Genomic DNA, 21,521 nt, shown 5'->3' on the forward strand with positions numbered 1-21,521 from the left:
GGCCTCAAGCTGCGCCAGGGCAGGGTCAGACTGGCTCTTAGGAAGGATTTCTTTGCAGAAGGGGCTGTTGGGCGTTGGAATGGGCTGCCCAGGGCAGGGGGGGAGTCCCCATCCCTGGAGGGGTTGAAGAGTCGGGTTGACCCAGCGCTGAGGGATCTGGTGGAGTTGGGAACGGTCAGGGTGAGGTTCATGGTTGGACTGGAGGATCTTCAAGGTCTTTTCCCACTGAGATGATTCTGTGATTCCTGTACAGCACAGTGATTCCTATAAGTCCATCAGTCCCTCGGTTTTCTACATGTATAAGGTGCCTCACCTGCCCAAAAAGCCAGTTGTATGTGTTGGTTTCAGTTACAGTGCATCTGGGAGAGCTCCACTGGAGGTATGGTGGTGGTACGAGTCAGAAATGTCTCTGCTTAACACCCATAAACAGAGACCTGCTGCTTTTCCCAAAGCTCCTTCAGAACATTTATGGTGAGCCGTGGTGGCCTCATTCCCATTGGGATGTGGTACCTGGGCATTGCTCACCCAAGGGGAAACCACAGCGGTGCAAAACCTGAAAGTCAGTTCAGCAGCAGGACCAGTGATGGTGGGATCTGCTGAAATAATTCCGGAGCATAATGAAGCTTCCTTAACCCCAACTGTAATGACAGGGATTGGTTTTGTATGATTAGCCTAAGCCTACGATACATCAGCCAGTCTTCGTGGTGGGCCATTCCCTGGCAAGGGAGGCGGCCCAGGTCTTTGCTCCAAGCCTCGAGCACAGTACTGCCTTGGGGAGGAGCAACACGGGATCCTCTGCTTGATGTTTATCCCTGCCTGTGGCAGGGGGCTTGGTACTAGATGATCTTTAAGGTCCCTTCTAACCCAAGCCATTCTATGTTACCCCGCATGGGGAGGCTTTAGGTCTGCAGTGTTTTCTTTCTATTTGTGTGGGTATTTTTATGAAGCAAAGCAACATTGGTCTTAAAGAAAAGCAGTTCTGATTTTTCAGCAATGTGTGAATTCCTTACAACAGGTCAACCCTCACCTTACTAAAGAGGATTTGAAGGGCCAGAGTGCTCATTCCCATGGCTACAAAAATGGCAGACGTGGAGCAAGCTGGCTTTAACTCCCAGCTTATCAGTAGAAAAGTCTGTACTGAGACGTTTCAACATGTTAAGGGCCTTCCTCTTAGCAGACTCAAACCAGACTCCCTCACGTAGCTTTTTTTTTTTAAGCCCTTTCCTCTCTCGGTTTCTCTCGGCCTGGGTATCCTGTTCCTGGAGCATGCCAAACGTACTTTTTATTGCAACCTCTTGAGTCCTTGTGGAGAGCAAGGTCTGCTCACCGTGATACATGGCAAGATGTTTCTATTTTGAGCCATTCCCATGCTGGGGTTTTTTTTTTTGAGAGAGTAGGAAACCTTTATTGGAATCCTGCAAGGTTTTATTTCATTTCCTCCACAGTCATGAGAGGTGGTAACTGCTGTAGCCTCCCTTGCACTGGTGAGTGATTTCTTCCAGTGGTCCCTGGTTTTCACCCTCATCCTGAGCTGTTGTTGGCTCTTGAGCTCAACTCAGCAGTGTCTGATGATCCAGCTGTCATTTGCTAGGAGGTTGACCCATCTCCTCTCCCCTTCAACCTGAAGGTGTTCAAAAGGAAGTCATAAAGTTGATATTTTTGTTGTAGAGACATGGTCTATCCAAGTTTTTTACATGTTTTTATCTCTCTTAAAATATGTTCTCCCCTGAGACTTGGCTCAGGGGCTAAGGAAGTGTGTTGCTCATGATCACATCTTTGAGACACCTCAGTGTCTTAACATCTTTCACAAGAATGTGTTTCTGAGGAGCCAGTCATGAAGTCTGGAGTTTATCAGTCCACTTCTTACATGGTAGAAAGATAAAATTAGTTCCAGAGAGAGAGAGATGTTGGAAATGACACAAAATCCCTCTGGTAGAAAGAGGAGTAATGGTTTGCAGCCATCAGATATTTTAGATCACACAAGGGGATCAGTACTCCAGATGGAAATACCAACGTTCGTTGTTACAGTGTTTCTTTAAAAAATTTCCTGGTATGAACATAAGGACCCTTGTGACCTAACGAGGGGAGGTGCTTTCAGAGGTGCTGTAGCTTCATCAACTTTTGTTCAGAGCTGCCAAAACATGTCTTTGCACAGACAAGGAGAAATAAAACTCCAGTCTTGCCCAGGAGGACAATAACAGGGAGGTGGAAGGAAATAAACCTGTTGGTCAAGATAAATTCTTACCAGCCTCTTTAGACTTTGCAGGTACTTGCTCTTGAGAGTTTCCTTCACGTCCCATGTCAGAGTGTGTTTGTCATTTTGTTTTAGTGCTCCTTGTTGGTTGTGGCTGGCTCTGAGGAGGTTGGTGTTCAGGGTGGTGCTGGGAGCTGTCTGCTGGTCATTGGCTTCTACCCAGAAGAGGGGTCGGTTAGCTGGCTCACCAGAGCACATTTTGAGGGGAAAAAAATCATGATTTTAGACCAGCAAAAGTTACGGTGTCTGCAGGTCAGGCAGAAATCCGAGGAGCTAAGTCCAGTGTGAAAACCAGAAGAGGTAAGAAGTGTTTCAAATCACGTGCAGGCAGTCCTCTGATGTCTCAGGTAGGCTGAAAGTGCCTTTCTTTCTCCACCATAGATATTTAAAATGGCAAGAAAAGATGTTAAATGAGCAGGCTGAAGTGGTTATGTGCCCATCACGTCTCTGTGCCTGGTTTTGTGATCGGGTCAGGATGCAGCTGGATGCTCCTGTGTAAGCCGTGGTGCATGTATGGGCTTCCAGAACGGTGCTGGAGCAGGACCCGGCGCGGCCTGAGCCTCCAGTGGGAGGCTGGGATGGCAGCACCACCATCACCCTTGGCCAGCAGGAACTTATAATGCTGCCCTCACATTTCCTGAAGGAATTTGTAAGGAATAACTCTTTATTATTGGAAACATTGATAGTGTTTGATGGAAACATACCTGTGACGGAATACTCAGTTGAAGCAGAGGTTATGTGGAAGGGATTTTTAATAGCTGGACTGGTCATGGTGCTCAAGACCCATGCTTTTGTGGTGGAAAAAAAAAAAAAAATCAATGACTGCAGGCATTTTGCATTATGAGAAACCATCAGGATTCTCTTGTCGCTGTCCCACGGGATTTCCAAGAAGCGTCATTCTCACAGTCCTTTGGCAATATGCAGAGTTGGTTTTTTTGGTTTTTTTTTTTTTTCACAATCCTAATCTGTGGTGTATGTATCCGACCTAATAAAACCATTTTTCAGCTTCGCTGTTGGTAGTTTTCTCCCTCTTCTTTCTGAAAACATCTTGCCTGCTGGCAACCGCATTGTCCGAAGAGGTTTGAAGCTTGGCACGCTGTCAACAAAACTTCAGTTACCCTTTCAATCAAACATGGTAGCGCTGTGAACTGACTTGGCCTCCATCCCAAGGTTCACCATAATCTTCCTTGTATAATAGGAAGTCCAAACAACCCCAGGAAATAATTCAGATGCAAGTGGTGCCTTTAGTGGAATAAAGAATTGCTAGAAGAGACATTAAGAACCTCAGCTTTAACTCTTTTCATAATTATGCACTCCAAAGAAGCGGAGGCTTTGTAGATAAAGAGATTACATGCATCTTATGAGGTCTGTATAGATGTGACAGTATCTTCCACCCACATTTTCTCACTTTTTGTTTTACTGACATTGCAGTTACAACATTTAGTGGAAGAATATTGCAGAGCAGGCTACTCTCTAACCCTGAAGGTCCCTTCCAATCTGGCACAGGTAAATTGAATCATTCTTCCCTCAGGGATGATAAGGATGAGCTTTTGGAAGAGCCTGTTGGTGAGAGCAGTGGGGGGGAGAACTTAATTAGATTAAGATGCATTTCGGCGATGTTCGTGCTGAGGGGTGTGTGGTGTGGCAGCACTGTGAGCTGGGGGTGCCCTGGGATGCTCCTCCCAGCCCTGGCTGCCCCTGTGCTGCCTTTATTTTTTGAATAAGAAAAAGGAAAATACGTCTGAGGTGTAAATCTCAGTGTAAACCAATGCAGGGGGTCACTGGGGCACTAACAAAACGGCGTCTCAAGCTGGTGTCCTGCCTCTGGCCGTGACCCAGTGCCGGCAGCCTGGCAGGAAGGCGAGTGCTTGGCTTTTCCGTGCCAGAATGCAGGAGCTGACACAGTAATGTGGTGGGCAGGGTTCGGCTGGTCACCCCACCTTTTGGTCAGCTTTTGCTTGAGGTGTGAGTGCCAATGGCCTGTGCATTTCATACTTTGATACAGTTATAATATATATACTGTTTTGCTTTTGAATGTCTTTGTCCTTTTTTAGTGTTACTTTTTTACTTGTCTTGATAACATCCTCCATGAGGAAATTGCATGTCTGTTAGTTTCCAATAAACAAAATTTTCTTCTCTCTGGTATATACTTGCTTTTTTTTAGTATTATAGGTTTGCCCTGCTGCACTGTGGAAGGGATAATTTGGAGTCCCCAGTTCATTCCCTTCATGTTATTCACTATTTTATATGCCTCTCCTGTGGTCTCTCTCCTTTTTATTACTAATCAGGTCTAGTCTTTTAAATCCTTCTTTGTGTGATAGTTTCATTTTACAAAAGCTGAACTAGTTTATGTCAACTCAGCTGATGTGATCCTGCTCATATCAAAGGTGTTTAACAGCTGCGGTCCCATGTAATCATTGCAAGCTGAACTTAAATTGTGTCAAGTTCTGCACTGCTTTGCTATGGCAAGTGGGAATGTTTGTTGCAGCCGTCTTTAAATTTAAATTTGGATGTTTTAAATGAATTAAATATGAACATGAATAATGCAACTGGTAACCTAGCCTTTCTGCAATTAAATGCAAACTTTTTCATTTTGTTTCTATGCTTTCAGGTTTTGATATGCCGCAGTATTTGTACTGACTTTGCTGTCTTGTAGGAATGATGGGGAACTAGAGCCCATGACAGTTCAGTGGAGCCGTTGGCACTTTTGATATCTCGGTGAGTGGAAGTTGTTTGAAACTGTGGGAAAGGCGCTTTATCTGCTACAAAAGTCAGCAAATCAGGTGGCCATTTTAGATTTTAAGGTAGCATCCTGCTGAAGTGAATTTGCACGTTGATCTGTCCTTTCAGGGTATAAATTCTGGAAACCAACACCACGTAAAACTGTGGTCCGTGCTTGCAAGATTATCTTGATATCCACAAGCATGAGAAATAGAGCTTTTGAAAAAGAGGAGAGTTTTAGCTCTGGTGTGCAGCTTTGTACGAGTGTCAGGTTCTGGAGATGGTGTATACCAGCATGCTCTGGGCTGTGTAAATCTCAAATTTGATGCAAAAGTAAGATTGTCCCCTTCATGTTATTGACCCAGCCGACAAGTTCTCATCAGGAGCACCTAAGGTCATTCAGGAGGATCTGTCTGTGTGGATAGCCCATTTTTCCCCTTTAGATACCAAACTGTAGCTTCTGCTATTTATTACTTTAAGACTTTTTTAGCCTTCAGTCCCTGAATGGTGTAAAGACCACATACACTCATACCGTGTTTCTCCATGTCCTGCAGTGCCTGTTAGCTTGCCTGTCCTGCCATTCACTTTCTTCTCTCTAGACTGAAGTCCGTCTTCTTTACTGGGGTGTTTCAGGCTTGCTGAAGCCTATAGGGTGATTCTGCTTGCCTTCCAACCAGTTGTCAGTGAAATGAAATTACAGGGTATTTCAGGTTGGAAGGAACTTCTGGAGATTGTCTGGTCCAGCCCCGCACGCAGAGCTGGGCTGGCTTTGAAGCCAGACTCAACTTCAAGGTTACATCAGGATGGTCAGGGTTACAACTGGTGATGCTTGGAGTATCTCCAAGGATGGAGATTTTACAGCTTCTCTGGGCCACTATAGAATGAAATTACAGCCAGTGGGAATTACCAGTTCCCAAGCCCACCTTATACCAGTTTCAGGAGGGCTGGGGCACACGGGCTATGTGTCTGTGGCTAAAGAAGAGCAGACAGGGACCAGTCCCTGTCCCTGGGATGTAGTGAGGCTGGTGCCTCACATCGGGCTGCTCAGGGCAAGCTGCTGCCGGGGAAGGCAGGCTGAAGCCACGCATCGTGGAGTTTGGCTCTGGCTTTTCTCTTCTTTGGGCATTAAGTGGTCCCGAAGCACGCTATTTATTTTGCATTCTTTTTTCATTTTTGAGTTATGATTTTGCAGGATGAAACCACATGTTGCTGTCCTGTGGTGTGAGAATGTACGGGGGAGCTGGGTGGTGCAAAGCTGCGGTGCAGGGCAGTGAAGGGTGGCAGGAGTCACACTGGGGCCAGCTCATTTGGACAGTTTCTTGGAAGCGTATTTTGGACCGTGCTGTCCCCAGGCTGGCACCCACGTGGCTCTCAGCAGAGTGGGAATCCCTGTGCAGCCTAAGACTGCTCCTCTGGGGAAGACTAACCTTTTCGGGTTTTTTTGATAGGAGCAACATTTACAATGTCTTATTCTTTTCCATGACATGAGATCTTGCTGGAGCCCACTGCAGTGGTGGCTGAGGGACGCCAGCAGCCCTGTGTGCTTTACAAGCGGTTAGGGTTACCCCATTGCCGTCTGCGTGAGGATAGAGGGTGCAGTAGTTTCACCTCTCCTCCTGAGCCCCAGCTGTCCACAAACTGTATCTGAGCATCTCATACATGGTCACAAATTCTTCCTCCAAATACTTCTGCAGGGAAGGTTTACACATCCCTGCTGGCTAGGGCTCTGAAGTGGTCAGGCTGAAGCAGCTTGTTAAAAGCCGTCTGAGTGGCACAGGAGCACCCGTCCCCTGCCAGACGCGTGAGATTTATGATTAGTGTTCAGGTACTTCAGGAAGTCCCGCGTCCAGGGGAGCCGAGCAGACAGCAGAGGTGCAGAGCCAGAAATGGTGAAAGCTTGTCTGGTGCCTTTATATAACATCTTTCACCCTGGGTTTTATGGCTGGGGACTTTTCCTACCATGACTGCTAGCTTTTAATAAAAATTACTGAAGAAAATTATGAAAAGAAGCATTAAAAGTGGTAAATAAGCTTTCACATGTAGATTACCTTCTGCTATTGAAAGGAAAAGAAACTTTGCTCCTTTCACAAGTATGCACAAACAAACACACTATTTATGAGAGAGGCAATAAGAGAGTACTGTGTACCTTTTGATTTGGACTCAAAACAACTAGGGTTTTTTTTTTTTCCCTTAATATTTAATATTTCTTTAGTATTTGCCTTCTCAGAGTATCACTCAGTATTGCAAGCACTGCACGTAAAAGCTGTAGTTTGTCGCGCTTTTACAGAAAAATAAATTCTGTTTTTCTTAGGTTTGGAAAAAGGCTGGTTTTCAAAATCAAAACTTCTTGCCAAGTTGGATCTGTAAATAACCCTTTAAGCAGAAATTCAGCGTTGCGTCCTGAGACAGCTTCCTCTTACGTCCTCCAGCCTGACTGCCCCACTGTGAACAAAATGGAGTTATATTGACACAATTAATCTTTCATTAGTTAGTGTAGTGTCAAAACATGCTTTTACTAGCTTTCCTAACGGCTTGTTTGCAGCTCAGCCATTCATTTAGATATTTTCTGTCAGGGCTTGGCAAGGCTGGGTGCATGCAGTGGGCACTGCCCTGCGAGCCCGGCTGTGCGGGAGCACTGGTCTCCATGTATGTGTCCAGCACCATCTCCCGAGAGCTCTGATTTTCAGTAACATTTGCTTATAACAAGAATGCAAATGCTTTTTCTTTTTGGGGAAAGTCCAGCCAGTTTTCCTCCAATCAGGAAAAAAAAAAAAATGCAGCGCAACTTGGATGCTCGTTGCAGTACTAATAGCAAAAATATTTCCTGGGTCATTGTCCAATTTCTCATCCTTATTACCCAGAACTGCTGCAAGCAATTTGAATTGCAAGTGGCGAGCTGGGGATTGCGGTGCTGCTTTGCCAGAGTTAATGTTATGTTTCCATGTGTTTTCTTTCATAAATTTCAGCTCTGCCTCCCTTTGTTAGTGAGCAAGAGCAGCCCCCGCTTCCACACACACGCGCGGGACCCGCTGCGGAGTTAGCACAGAGACTGGCATATGCTCCTCTCGCTTATTTATGCTGCTCCCGCTGCCATAAATTTGAAGTTGTCCACATATTGGAGAAAGACTTGTAGTTTCAGGGGGGTTGAAATGAATTGTCTGTGTTCAGTAGGAGACGTTCTGTGCAACCCAGGGTGAAAGAGCATGTATTTTCTCCTGCTGTGTGATTAGTTAATGTTGCAGATGACTGTGTGCTCCAGAATGGGGAATTTTCTCATGTTTATTTCTTTTGTCCTAGACATCTTCAGTTATCTAAAAGCAAGCCAGTCCCAGGATAAGGACAGCAGCAGGTGATATAATGCGGAAACCAGGCCCTCAAAAAGGTGAGCGGTGATGCTTGACACAGCCAAAGGCCCGGTAGTGAGCTGGTATGGACCGAAAGACCGAGGGCATCAGGAGGCTGGCGATGGGATGGGAGCGTGGGGGACGTGCGGTTGCAAGCTCAAAACAGAGCTGCTTGTTTCTCCAGCAGCATGCAGAGAACACTTCTTTGATCCACCCCCAAGACGGGAGGAGGAAGAGTCCCTTGCCGGGTGCACCCCTGCAGCTTGTGGGGCACAGTGTCAGGCAGCGAGGGTGCTCCGCAGAGCCCGCGGCACGCACCATCTGCTAGTGCTCCCAGCGTGAGGCAAACTGCTTCTCCGCTGGCACAAGCCTCCCCCTTCTAATGAGGCGTGAAACCAAAGACCAGCCTACCTTGTGGAGATGAAATCTGTTACGGACGCTTACCTTTCGCTGCCTGAGTGTCTCGTCCCGTTACATGCAGCGGCAGCCATGTGCGTGCTACCTGCGTCCTGCTTGCCCCAGCAGGAAGGGTGAAGTCAAGCAGGCTGCCTGCAGCTGAGCTGCTCAGACTTCTTGTGCTTAACAAAAATATTGATTTCCTTTAGTGTTGTGCCATGCATGTGTGTTCGACTGGAGTGATCTCATCACATGCGCTTCGGAGGATGGGGGAAGGGAGAGCGTAGAGGATGAAGCATCCTCTGCAGTTCTTTGTTCACATCTGCTACACGCTCACAAGGTTTATTGCAGGAGATTTCTATGCTCAATTTCTCTCCTCCCTTTATTTTTTTTAAACGTCTCCTTTGCTTCTCTGGTGGTTCATCTTACAGAAGCATTATCCTCTTCCTAACACTGCATGTCCTTTAATGAAGTGAAAATAAATGAAGGAAAGCAGGGAATGGGGAGAGCCTGCTGTGAGGCAGCTGGAGGGCTTGGTAATAAAAGAGGCAGGTTGATTAGTCAGCAGTGTGGCCGCGGACAGGGCTGGCTGAATTTAGCCTCGCACACAGCTTGTCCTCTCTGCCTCGTGGAGCAGGGTGCCTCCCGCCAGCGTGCCTGTGTGACCTGTGCTGTGAATGCCGTGCTGTAGGTTGCAGAAGCAACACCTGCATCCTGCACACGTGGGCTTCTGTCCTACTTACCTGCTTTTTTTAATAATGCATTGAACTTTTCCTTTTTTTTTATTTGCCTGCAGAAATTCTTGCGTTTCTTTCCCTCTCTGCTGCCTTTTCAGCCTGCTTAATGAGGATTTTTGCATGTTAAAGGTTAAAAATAAAATGTGACTTCACCTGCAGAGATGGCGAGAGGCTACTCTGAGTGCACGGATGCTATTAGAGTGCTATCCTGCAGCACTGAGAGGAGTGTTACCCATCCTGGGGGGCTTTTTTTGCTTCTGACTTAAATACTTTGTGTCCTTTATTTTTGCTTTCTTAAGGAGATAGCAGAATACTGTCCTTCATGGGAGTACATTTATAAGAAGGGTGTCCTTCCATCCTTTTCATTTGTGTCTCTCCAAGGAGGCTCTTTGTCTGGTCCGTGTCTAGTGACGCTGTGGCCATACTCCATATGGCCTTCACGTGTTCATTTGTGGGATAAAACGTATATGCCGTCCTGTCCATTGTATTGAAAAGAACATGTCAAGAAGAAAAGATTGTAAAAATAATGGTCCAAAAGCAATTTCAGACATCTTAAGACCCACCAGGCCACTCTAGCAGCAGCTCATGGCCTGCTTCTTTCAGTTACCTGTCAGGAGATTTCAGAATTTTTCCTGTTTTCTTTTTTCTTCCTTTCACAAGGAACTGCTTTTCATGGGGGCAAGGCATGTTTCATAGAGCACGACCGAATTTTTGTTTATATAGCCCTAAAAATGCTTTGTAAAATAAATGAGCGGGGCTGCAGCAGCGCTCCCAGGGTGTGTGGGTCAGGCAGCAGCGGGTGCAGGAGCTCGCTCAGGGTGAGCTCTGCCATGGCATGCTGAGCTGGCATCCCTCCGCTGGGCTGGAGCCTGCTACAGGCAGGGATGGGCATCCCCCGCTTCTTGCTCTATGGCTTTTCAGAGCTGCCTTGGGAACTATTTTTTTGCAACTCCGAGGCCCAAAGCTGTTGTGAGCGAAGACAACTCAGCTGAGATGCTCTTCAGAGCTGGTGCTACTTTGCTGTGCTCTCCCAGGAGCTGCGCGGGACACGCGGTGGCAACCTGGTGTTGTGTGTGGAAAGGGCAGTTGTGCAGACTTTCGGAGGAGTCCTCTCCCCCTCACCAGAGAGGGTCGAGGCTGTTTGTGTGAGGTCAGCTGCAGTAACCTGGAGTTGATAAACAAGGCGCGATTCAGGCTCCACTTCTCGGCGTACAAGATCCACGTGAGAGCTGTTTTTAGTGGCTTTAGCGTTTGCCCCTCTTGAGCCTTGCCACCTCTTCATGTAGTTAAAATGATGAAGCTCTGTCAGTCTGCTACTTTGTGTGTTATTGCTTGTCATTGTGGGAGAAGACTGGTTGGTGAGGGCTAGGCAGAGACTAAGATGCAAATGCAGATACCTCATGTCAGGTCTTCTGTTGAGCTGTGTGGAGGAAGGGAGCACACTCCATAGATTTAGACAAATCATCCCTGTTACCTGGGGCCATGACAGGGAGATCACTCCTCTTCTCTGAAGTGCCTGTAAAGCAGGTGACATGAGCAGGTAATGTTGGAGAGTGCATTAGCTGCTTCTTTCACTGACACAAATGCTTTATTTCTTGTCTCAGCCATAGACTGGAAAGATGGTAAAAAGCACAAGTACGGCCGCCCGTCAGAGTCTCCCTCCCAGTACCAAGGTAAGAGAGCTCCCTTGTCCCGCTCCCTTGTCCGCCTCCCTCCTTTGTTTTTTTTCCCTAAAAGATTTTTATGTGTCTTGGATGTGGGAAACTGCAGCATGCCAAATTAGTTTACAGATAAAAACTGCTTTTGGACAGTCCTCGTGTGTTTAATTCCGACCATGGTCAGAAATGGCTGAGAAGACACCGGGGTAAGCACACAAGCTGAGCCAGCTCATTTTTAAATCAGATGGGTTGAGCAGATCTTTTTCTTACTGTCCAGCCCTGAGCACTGAGGGGTGACTGCACACATTTTCACACGCGTCCTGGATGTAAGTAGCCTCTTACTCCTCCACAAGCTTTTTTCCACATTCACAGCAACGGCTAGCTCAGTCCTTCCCGCTATAGGAGAGATGCGGTGTGCCCTGCACTTCCTCCTCCCCAGCAGCAGGAATTTGGCCCTTACCCCAGCAGAGGTGATGCCGGCTGGCTCGGCTGAGCACGGCGTGAGGGCTGGCGGTAGCAGCCCAGGAGTTGGTCACTTCTTGCTCCCCTTGGAGATGGGGTGTCCTGTGCACGGGCACCTGCAAGTTGAGTTCATAAAACTGGCAGCTCCTGCTATTTCTCGGGGGATATGTGCAGGTGACTTCCAACTTTAGGAAGTTTATGTAAGGCTTGTATACTTTATTAACAGATTTTAGGGTCTGTTTTTTACTTACAGAGTGTAAGAAGGTGATGTCCTTATATTCTTCATGTCCTTATATTAGGAAGGTGATGACCATACTTCCCACCAAGTACAGAGCGACAAGAAACTAAACGATTGCCTGAGTTAAGCAATTTATAATAGGAAACACATGTTTACCTTCATGAAAGGCTCTTCGATGTTTCTTAGAGCCCTGGGAGAGCTGAAGTGGCTGCTGTGCCTCGCGGGCTTGGTTATCCTGGGCCTGGTGAGACTCAGGTGGTGGTTCTCGGGCATGTTGGACTGTGGGCCACCATCAACCCTTGCCGTTCTCTCTTGGGGCATCTCGTCTGTCCTTGTCTACCCTTATGCTGAAACACTGTGCATCACAGTTTGGGAGGGACCTTCTCCAAGAGGAGGAAGTTTATTAGCACCTCTAGTAAAGTCCTGGGTCCTCTGTCACCCTGTGCTGAGCTCCAGATGACGTTATGGGGCACCATCACAGCTCTCATGGCCTGTGTATAATCAGCCTTCAGGGTACTGGGGGCTCCCTTGCAGTTTTTCCTCTGCTCCACACAGTGCACTGTTTGCAGATGTCAGAGGACTGGCTGTTGTTCAGTGGCAACACTGACCTGAAATGGAGCTTTCTGTGAAATTCAGAGGTGTACTTTCCATTAGCGCTCATGGTAACCCAGCACGCTGACCTCTGCACCTCGCTGCATCCCAGGGCTTGCTGGCCCAGGGAGGAAACGCTGCGGATGGGCACGGCTGCTCGACAAGCGCGTGGCGTAGCAGCGAGGGTCGGGGATCGTCTCCCTGCAAGAAACTTTGAGCAGCTCATCACTGCCTGAAGCTCGGGTACACGGTGATGGGGCTGAAACTGCAGCAGCTTTCTGGCACAGAGCACTCTGCAAGCCAGGCTGAAAGGATTTCTGCTCAAAGCTAATACTGAGTTGGGACACCTCTGAGAAGAAGCAAAGCAGACAGCATCCCGGTGTTTGAAACCTATTCGTTTTGGCTCACATGCTCTCGCGTTTTTTCTGAGCAAGACAGTGAGTAAGTGGGATCATGTTATCGGTGGTAGCTGTTACGGAGGGAGAATGTGCAGTCGGATTGATGGCTGAGCAAAGTGCCTGGAAATGATAACGAGTAGGACACGCAGGAGCTCTGCCGTCGCGGTGGGAGAGCTGACCCCTTGGGAGGCTGCGCCCAGACGTCGGGGAAGGCCACCGTCGCCTTCGGATCTGCGAGCCAAGATGATACTCTGCTAATTTTCATACTGAGTTGGCTCAAAGTGTGCTGCTTTCATGTGCTGCCTTGATGCTCGTTAGCAGACACACATATGGGCTGCAGACTTTAATGGGATGCCTTGATCTGCGTAGGGCACGTTCTCCTTCACAGATGTGACCTGAAACGCACATGTATCGTTTCAGTTGGATTGATGACCCCTCGGGAGCTGAAATGCTAATGGAGCCCAAACCAGACTTCAGTTAAAGATATAAACAGAAACTCCATCTTCATTTAAATTCCGGGCAAAAGATCAACATTAAATGCAACATAATGAGAATCCAAACACAAGGGTGCAGAGTTGCATTGTTCACAACTACTGTAGTTTGACCCCTTGGGTGTGTGGAGTGTTTTGTTTATAGTAAATATTTTTGAAGATTAAGATATCAGACCCCAGATCTGACACTCTGCCTGCAAGTAATATCTCCCTTTGGCACAAGAGCATGGTAAGGAGCTTTCTAAAGGCAAGCAAAAGTGATAGACAGTCACACTTAGTAGGCATTTTCACAGCCGAGTTACAGGGAGTCATATAGGTTTACAGTCCTTGGCTTTTGTTTAGCTCACAGATGTAATTACAAAAACATGGTGTTTCTCATTAAGTGTCCTTCTCTCGTTTCTTCCTGTAAAGAAAGTCTGATGTATGTTATACAGAGGAACAAAGTCCGTTCAAATGATGATCCTTCCAGTCTGTGGGAATATGGTGTGCTCTGCAAGGCAGGGGAGGGAACACGAAAGGGAAGGCAGAGACCACGCAAATAGAAGGTGATTTTAGGGCTGGTAGGACATTCTGCATATTGTACTGGAAACTGGAGCAAGCACTCCCCTTTGCTTTTTGAGGTGAGAGAGGATTTCAGTCCCTACAGTCATCTCTGTCCTTGGACACTCCTGCTCCATCACCAGTAAAAGGGACACTAGGACTGTCCGAAGTGCTGTTTTTTCATGAAGCAATTGGAGAAAAGCCACCAGGGTTTTTTGACCACCACTCAGAAAACATTCTCCAGTGTATCTGCCCAGGCCAGATAAGAAACAAGTATCTTGCAGATTAAAATGCCCTGTCCCTCTACAGTAAGGCATCCAATTTATTAATATGAATAAGAATATTGAGAGACTATGAAATACAGGATAGTTGGTCTGTGCTAATGAGAGAAAGCCAAGCAAGATGTTGCTTGTCTCAATGTGTCCCTCTGGCCTTACAACCTCCATACGCAGCGAGCCTGTAAAATGGCATCGGCCGGCACCCGGCAGCTTTGGTGTCCTGGCCGACAGCTCACCGGGCGGGGAGGCTCCAGGGCAGATCCGTTTGGAGCTGAGCAGGGATTGGTGTGGCGAGCAGGGTTTGGGTACAGTCCAGAGGAGCTAAACTTGAGAGGGCCAAGTGTGATGTGTCCATCTTCAACCATACACGCTCTTTCTCAAGTACAAAGCACAGGGCTTGTTCTCTGCTCCCTGATTAAAAAAGCCTTAAGTGCCTCCTTTTTTTTATTTTCTTGCCAATTCTCCCTTTGTTGTAAAAAAACCCCAACTTCTGTATTATGCCATTGTCTTCTAATTCTTCCTGCAGTTTTTAGGTTGAAGCTGATCATATTTGGTTAAGTTTTAAGTGTACTTTGGAATTCCCACTTGAAAAACATTGTATTGTGAGCTAAATACTATTACTGAATTAATTTAAAACCATTCCCTACATTCTGTGCAGAACTTTCTCTCACGCTAAGGCAGTGGTGGTTGCCTCCAGTTTCAGCGTGCAGTTTCTGTGCTGGTTTGAGAGTAATCCTGAAAAAGAAGTGCAGTCTTTAATTGTGCTTGTCATGCCATCTTTATGTAAAGAAATGGCTGATAGTAGAGAAGGAAGGAAGGCTTAACTCTGCAATACAGGCTCTGTCTTTATTCTTAGAGTTCAGAGAAGTCTTTCTGCTGTTCCTGCTTTTCTTTGCAGAATAAGTCACCAGAACCACGACTCATAAGTAGCAGCAGTTCTAGTGTTGTGTGTGTCTTCATATGGTGGTTGGGTCCCAACAGGCTCTAGAATTAATCTCAAATAAGTTCCCTGTCCAAACACTATTTTTAGAGGCACGCAGCTGTCTCAGAAATTTACTGCTCCTGCTGGGATAGTGCAGCGTCGATCCCGACTGCAGTGTGAGCTGCTGCGGGGAGCAGAACGGCCTCGCTTGGTGCGGAGTGTGTGAAAAGTGGAAGGGTTAAAACCGTGACTACTTTTAATAGCGAGGGATTGAAACAAGCCGAGGGGAGGGTAGGTTTCTTTTTTAAAATAAAATTGTCAAGGATAGCTGATCCTTTTCAAGATGCTTGCTCAAGCCCTGGGGCTGAGGCTTGCACTCCTCACCCCGGTGCTGCCACTGCAGCCATCCCCTGTGCTCCAAGGACAGGGGCCTCTGAAGGACCACCCCAGGCTGAGACGAGCCCGTACCAGCAACCCGAGTTAAGGGGTGGGATGCGTAAGGCATTTCCATGCCAGGAGCGCCTGGGTTTGCTTTGCCTGAGTATTTATTACACATTATTCGTACAAAGAGTTTCATTGACGTAACCGAGTATAAAATTGTGTCTTCAATTAAAGCAAAATAATTTTGTTTTTTGTGAAAGCATCATTGCAATAAATCACTGAATTTCTTCGTTCACCCTGGTGTGAGACCGTTGGCTGAAAAGAAAATATGTGCCAAGGGATGGAAACACGTACTCAGAGGAGTGGAGAGCTACTGTCAGAGTCTGCAAACAGAAATATTTCAGCCAGTGTGGCAACAAAACTGTATTTTTTCTGTTCATTTGTTCTGTATTTAACAGTGTGCTAGTCATCTGCATGGGAGGTGGCAAGAGAGCAGTGTTTCTTTTATTTATTTGAAGCTAGTAGATTATCGAGCCCGTAAGGCTTCTCTGTGCACGAGGCAGAACTAAAGTAATGTGTGCTGACCTTAATGCCTGAATTTTCAGAGGTGTGATGTGCACTGCAGTAGCTAAAATGGCTCTTGATGTAGCTTTTGTTTTGAAAATAGACTGATTAAAAACTTGACATGAATGGGGGAAGCGGTAGCTGACTCTTTAATTGTGCTGCCACCAATGCTCTTGAAATGACTTGAAAACAGCGGTCTCCCGGGAGCCGTTCAGATGAATACAAGCTAATGTCATGCTGGAAGGATCCTTTCCCAGCTGCTCAGTTTAAATGGCAAAAGTCATGATTTGCTCGGATTACAGGAGCTTTTAATTCCTCATTTAATAACAGGTTTCCCTGCATGACATATTGCTTTTACCCTTCCTGCTGTACATGGGGAAGGCGCAGACAAGGATCAAATGCGCTTCCCCTAGCAGCAGCACTCAGTGAAGGGGCTTTGGTGTTGGATGGGAACTGCTGTGTTCAGTAAATCCCCATTTGGAGGATCCCTGCTTCCATCCTGCCCAAGCTATGGACTCTGTGTCCGCTTCAGGAAATTAATTGCTGACCTGTCCACTAATTGCTGGGGACGGGCAGATACCTGCTCCGAGCTGCTGGCTGGGGGGACAGGCTGTGTGCATGCTGGACCAGGGGAACTCTAAAGTCAGCACAGTGCAGTTTCCTGTTAAATTGGGCTGCATTTAGCCCACAGTGACTGTTCTTAATCCCCAGACTGAGCAGTGAGTTTAACGAATGATTTTTAAGGGGCGGTTGTCTGAAAGACTCCTCGGATTCCCATCTGTGCTTGGTATTTTATATTAAGTTGGAGGTTGTTATCCTCACTTTTTGCAGACCCGTCTCGGCAGCGCGGAGGCAGTAAGATGCCGTAGGCAGCGCCGTGCTTTGTTTTGCCTGTCAGCTGCAGTTGTAAATCTTCTGTGGTCACAAACATCAGAGGATCTTGATGAAAACGTGTTGCCTGTGAGCACCTCCTCTGTGAGAAGTGGAGAACTGCCAGTGTTAGGAGTCCAGCCATCTCTTTTTCTGAGATTTTTGCTTGTCGGTTCCTATTTGAATCCTTCTGTTTTCTCTTCTCAGGTCACTTCACCTGGGAGAAATACCTGAAGGAGACCTGTGCCATCCCAGCTCCTGCACATTGCTTCAAGCAGGTAAGAGGGTGAACACAAGAAAGGTCAAGGGCGATGGTCCATTGGTGACTCAGGAGTCCTGTGCCTGGGGTAGGCCCCTTTTTTGGCAAGGAAGATTCTTAAGGATATCAGAAGCTTAATACAAATCCAAGTGTGCTGAAGCAGAGATAAAAAAGATGCATTTAGACACTGTGGATGTTAGAGTAGTACAGAAGGTTTTACCCTCAGATGTGCATGGATGAGAAGACAAGAATGTTTTTATTCTGCCAAGCAGAGTAAATGGAGAAAATGTTCTGAGTAGGCTGTGATCCAGCTTTTGGTGGATCCTGCTCAGCAAGGAGATTTTCTGCAGAATTCACCTGACCTTTGTGAATGGAATAGCAGCCCCTTGAGCATCAGGTACATGAGCACAGAGGTGGTCGTGTTGAGTGCAGGGGACACAGCAGTGAGTGGGTTCAGTACACCTGGGTCTGGATGGAGAGGCAGCAGCAAGGGAAGTGTCTGTTTGGGTCTTGGGTCAGGTGGGTGATTCTCCTGAGAAGAGGACCAAGAGAAAAGGGCAGGTCTAGTTGTCTAGATGATGCAGTACTGAAAGATGGTGGTCTGGGTTACAGATCTGAACTTTCTTTGCTGCTCTGTGGTGTCTGCTCCCATGGTGTGCTTGGAGGATGCTGTCTGTCTTGGGTAGAATCAGTTTTGATGCTCTTAGGGCTTAAGCTTTTTGACTGAGGTGGTGCATATATTGGAAATCCTGTCTATAACTGGGTCCCTGTTTTTCTCTTTGCAGTCATACACTCCGCCTGCAAATGAATTCAAGATCAGTATGAAACTAGAAGCCCAGGACCCCAGGAACACAACCTCCACTTGCATTGCCACGGTGGTGGGTCTGACAGGCGCACGCCTCCGCCTGCGCCTCGATGGCAGCGATAACAAGAATGACTTCTGGCGGCTGGTGGACTCTGCTGAAATCCAGCCCATAGGAAACTGTGAGAAGAATGGAGGGATGCTGCAGCCTCCACTGGGTGAGCTGAAGTTCAAGTGTCCGGCAAGCACCTACATTATCTGTAGGGAAAACCCTAGAGTTTTTATATTTCTGTGCTTGAGACAGAGACCCATGGACTGCCCCTGCCTACCACTGTGATGTAGACCAGCCCTGTTAGCTTGGGCTGTTAAACAGATGCATCCCACTCAGGTCTGTGATGTTCCACATGGACATCATGGCATGGATAGGGACCTGCTTTAGAGTGTAGATGAAAGGGCTCTTTGCACCTAGGTGAGCTGCTTGCACTCTCTGCAGCTCAAGCTCAGGATTAGCCCATGCTGACCATGCTCTTAAGCCTTCTGAAATTTTCCCTGTGTACCCCAAAGGAAAAACACATTTTCCATGCATTTGTGTGAAAGAATGCCAGAGCCACTCTGTTTCCCAGAGGACACACAAGCAATCAAGGGGCACCCTGACATCCTGGTGACCCAGGGGTGTGGGTGGTAGCGCTGAAGGCAGAAGGACTCTGGTGGCCTTTCCTGGGTGATTGCCTGTATAAGGACAGAATGAATCCAGGTTCTTTTTTTCTGGGAGACACCACACAGTCACGCAGGCAGTGCTGGCACATAGCTCGAGCAGTGGCTCCACCTCTGGCCATTGCCACTGCTTTAGGCTTCTGCTTGCAAGCGCTGTCATCCCCAAGGTGTGCTTGCCATGGAACGGCTGCCGTCCGTCAGTGCTCTCCCCTGCGCTCCCCCTTCGAGCCCAGCACAGTACTGGTGTCTGCGTGAAGGTGCTTTGCTGGGGATCTGTAAAACTTGATGTAGAGAATAACCAAGAGAGCAGTTGGGGCTGAGGCATCTGCTGCATCATCGCTAATCCTGACACTGCGATTTCAAAAGCATGTACATTTTCATTCATGCTGTCTAAGTGTATTTGTGCCCAAGTGTCTTTGGGGCAGTAGCAGGTTAGCTGGAGACCATCTGATGGGGAAACACAATGTCTGAAAAGGCTCCCAGTGATTTAAGTCCTGTCTCATGTGAAGGGATGCCTGTGATATTTCATTTGTTTATTTATTTAATTTTGCTTGGCCGCAGCTTTATAAACAACCTGGACAGTCAAACACTTCTTCTACCCTGGTCTTAAGTTAAACACACTTTTTTTTTTTTTTTTGACACTGGCCAAATGATGAGCTGACTTGCTGGTTCTTTCCTGATTAAGCAGCAAGGTTAACCTGCTTTTACATTCTGCTGCCCATTATTTTTTAAGTGTCTTCATAAATCTCTCTCTCAATTAGCATATCCCCAAATAATGTCAAGCCAATCTATAGTGATGCAAGAAACCTTCAATAGGATACCTTGAGTTAGGAATATTTTTATTTGTGTTTTTTCCTGGAGCACCGTTTGTGAGCTTTGGTGGAAGAACAGTCTAAATTTCAATGGGACACTTGGGACTGACCTTTCTGAAGAAGGAGGAAACATCAGCAGGTGCACGTTTTGGCACATCACACCACACGAAGCTGTCTATATGCAAGTCTAATTATACCCTTTCCTTTCATAATTGCTACAGGCAGAACCTGCTGCAGCTATTAACATGAAAGCTGCCATTTTTTATGTTACTTTCACACATGCTGCTGTCCGTTTGCAGACATCGCTTTGAAACCTTGGTCCCAGGGTGCAGCTCACAGCAGTGCTGCGGTGTGCCCAGGAGGCGTGGGTGCCTGTCCTAGCTGGCTGTGATCCGTTCCTCCTGTGTCTTGTCTGGGCTTTGCCAGCAGATGGCAATAAGTGTAATCGAGTTGCAGAGCAAAACTCATTTCTGACTGTGCCAGAGGAGAGGGTTCGTGCTCTGGAAGAAGTCTGTGTGCCCAGCTCTGATCTGTATCGCCTGCTTAACCTTGGGCCAGACAGGAGTGGTTCTCTTGCACTCAGCATAAAGACAGGTTACAAATAGCTAGTTCTGCAGTTGTCCTTTCTGCCTGCGGGGTGCAAGGGTCCAGAAAACCCAGCGAGGATTTTTTGTGTTGTTTGTAGTATTTTCCATGTGTACACATCTGCTGCTGCTCCCCTTCTTTATCTAGATAATCCAGGTAAAAGGTTATCTTTGCCCCTCTGGGAGCTTAGCTCTCCCATCCCCTGAGATCTGTCGCTAGCTTGTTTGGTTTCCAAGCTGCACTGACAGAGTTGTAGGGCTGGCCTGTACTGAGCTGGTTGTGTTCTGGCATTTCAACCCTGGCAAAGCTTTGCCATGTTAATCATCACGGGATGCTCTCTGTCTAGGTCCAGTCCCAGGGTTACCTTCAAAACACCGCAGATACAGAAAGTGCAATGCTGTTGGCTGAGCAACAGAAATTGCCTGATACAGAAAGATGCATGTTTAGCAGAGATGGTGTTTTGTGGTACCTGGAGTCTTTTGTCAGTTGTGCAGTCAGACTCAGTGTCATAGACTCAGAGCATGTGAATTTGATTTTTTTTCTTCCCATAAGCCCCTTCCTGTTATTTCTCTACTTTTTTTCACAGAAGGTGGTGAGCCAAAAGCTGCCATCCTTTCCTGTAATGGTAAACTCTGTTTCCCAGCCAAGTCACAGCCTCTTTATTTCTTCTGGTTAGCTTGCCTACAGCTCACTCTGAAAGGTGTAGGAGGCCACCCAGAAGCTGAGATTCCCTACTGAGGAAGAAATTTCATAGCCTGCGTGTGCACTTGCTGATTCATGTCTCCCCTGTAGGATCACTGAAGGTGTCAGCACTAGTGCTGCACGAAGTGCTTTGCCTGTATGGTCGATGTACAGACTTTTGTTATGATAAGCGAACATTGCAGTCAAACAGCCATTTCCAGATATTTCTTTTCAATAAAATAATGGTTTGCATTCAGAGTATCTGGAAAAGGTCAAAGATGACTCTCCAGCATGAGGAGGAGGGTGGTGTGGGATCACAGTATGTGCCTGCTGCAAGGTTCCCATCAGGGCAGGCTTGTGCTGCCGGATCCAGTGGTCCCCACAGCCTTAAAGTCTCCATCTCTGCTTCCTTCTCTGCAGGCTTTCGGCTGAATGCCTCCTCTTGGCCCATGTTCCTTCTGAAGACTCTGAATGGAGCAGAGATGGCTCCTGTCCGGATTTTTCACAAGGTATTTTACCGTACTGTTTGTGAAGACATCCTTCTGGCATGTCCCCTTTACAGCAAAGCACCAAAATCACAGCTGGGGTCTTGTGTGACATGTGCTGATCCCAGAGGAGATGAACCTTGCCCAGCTTTGCCACGGTGCTGCTTCTCTAGGACAGACCTGTGCCCTCTGCAGCTGTGTCGCAGCGCTGTCAGGGTGCAGACAAGTCTTGGGCTTGAGAGATGTGCTTGTTTTTTGCTTGGCGCTGCTCAAAGTCAGGAATGCTATACGTGAAAGTCAGCACCTCTCTCTTTTTAATGTACCAGAGCTTGTAAGGA

The 21,521-nt window shown here is 47.2% G+C and overlaps 1 protein-coding gene across 9 annotated transcripts in view; it reads left to right on the plus strand.

Moving 5' to 3' along the window:
* SCMH1 (Scm polycomb group protein homolog 1) overlaps nucleotides 1-21,521 on the plus strand; it is a 75,828-nt gene that overhangs the window by 12,467 nt on the left and 41,840 nt on the right. For 5 of the 9 annotated variants that reach the window (XM_074850701.1, XM_074850706.1, XM_074850705.1 and 2 more), the window contains exons 2-7: nucleotides 4,911-4,972; nucleotides 8,273-8,357; nucleotides 11,057-11,125; nucleotides 17,053-17,123; nucleotides 17,890-18,124; nucleotides 21,119-21,207. In XM_074850701.1, the coding sequence (XP_074706802.1) occupies nucleotides 8,333-8,357; nucleotides 11,057-11,125; nucleotides 17,053-17,123; nucleotides 17,890-18,124; nucleotides 21,119-21,207 (489 nt within the window). In that variant the 5' untranslated portion in view covers nucleotides 4,911-4,972; nucleotides 8,273-8,332. Of the gene's footprint in view, nucleotides 1-3,685; nucleotides 3,761-4,865; nucleotides 4,973-8,272; nucleotides 8,358-11,056; nucleotides 11,126-17,052; nucleotides 17,124-17,889; nucleotides 18,125-21,118; nucleotides 21,208-21,521 lie in introns of all 9 variants that reach the window. The other 4 variants (XM_074850703.1, XM_074850702.1, XM_074850704.1 and 1 more) reach the window with 4 other exon arrangements.

The sequence above is a fragment of the Strix aluco genome, chromosome 26, assembly GCF_031877795.1.
Source record: "Strix aluco isolate bStrAlu1 chromosome 26, bStrAlu1.hap1, whole genome shotgun sequence".
Classification (NCBI taxonomy): domain Eukaryota; kingdom Metazoa; phylum Chordata; class Aves; order Strigiformes; family Strigidae; genus Strix; species Strix aluco.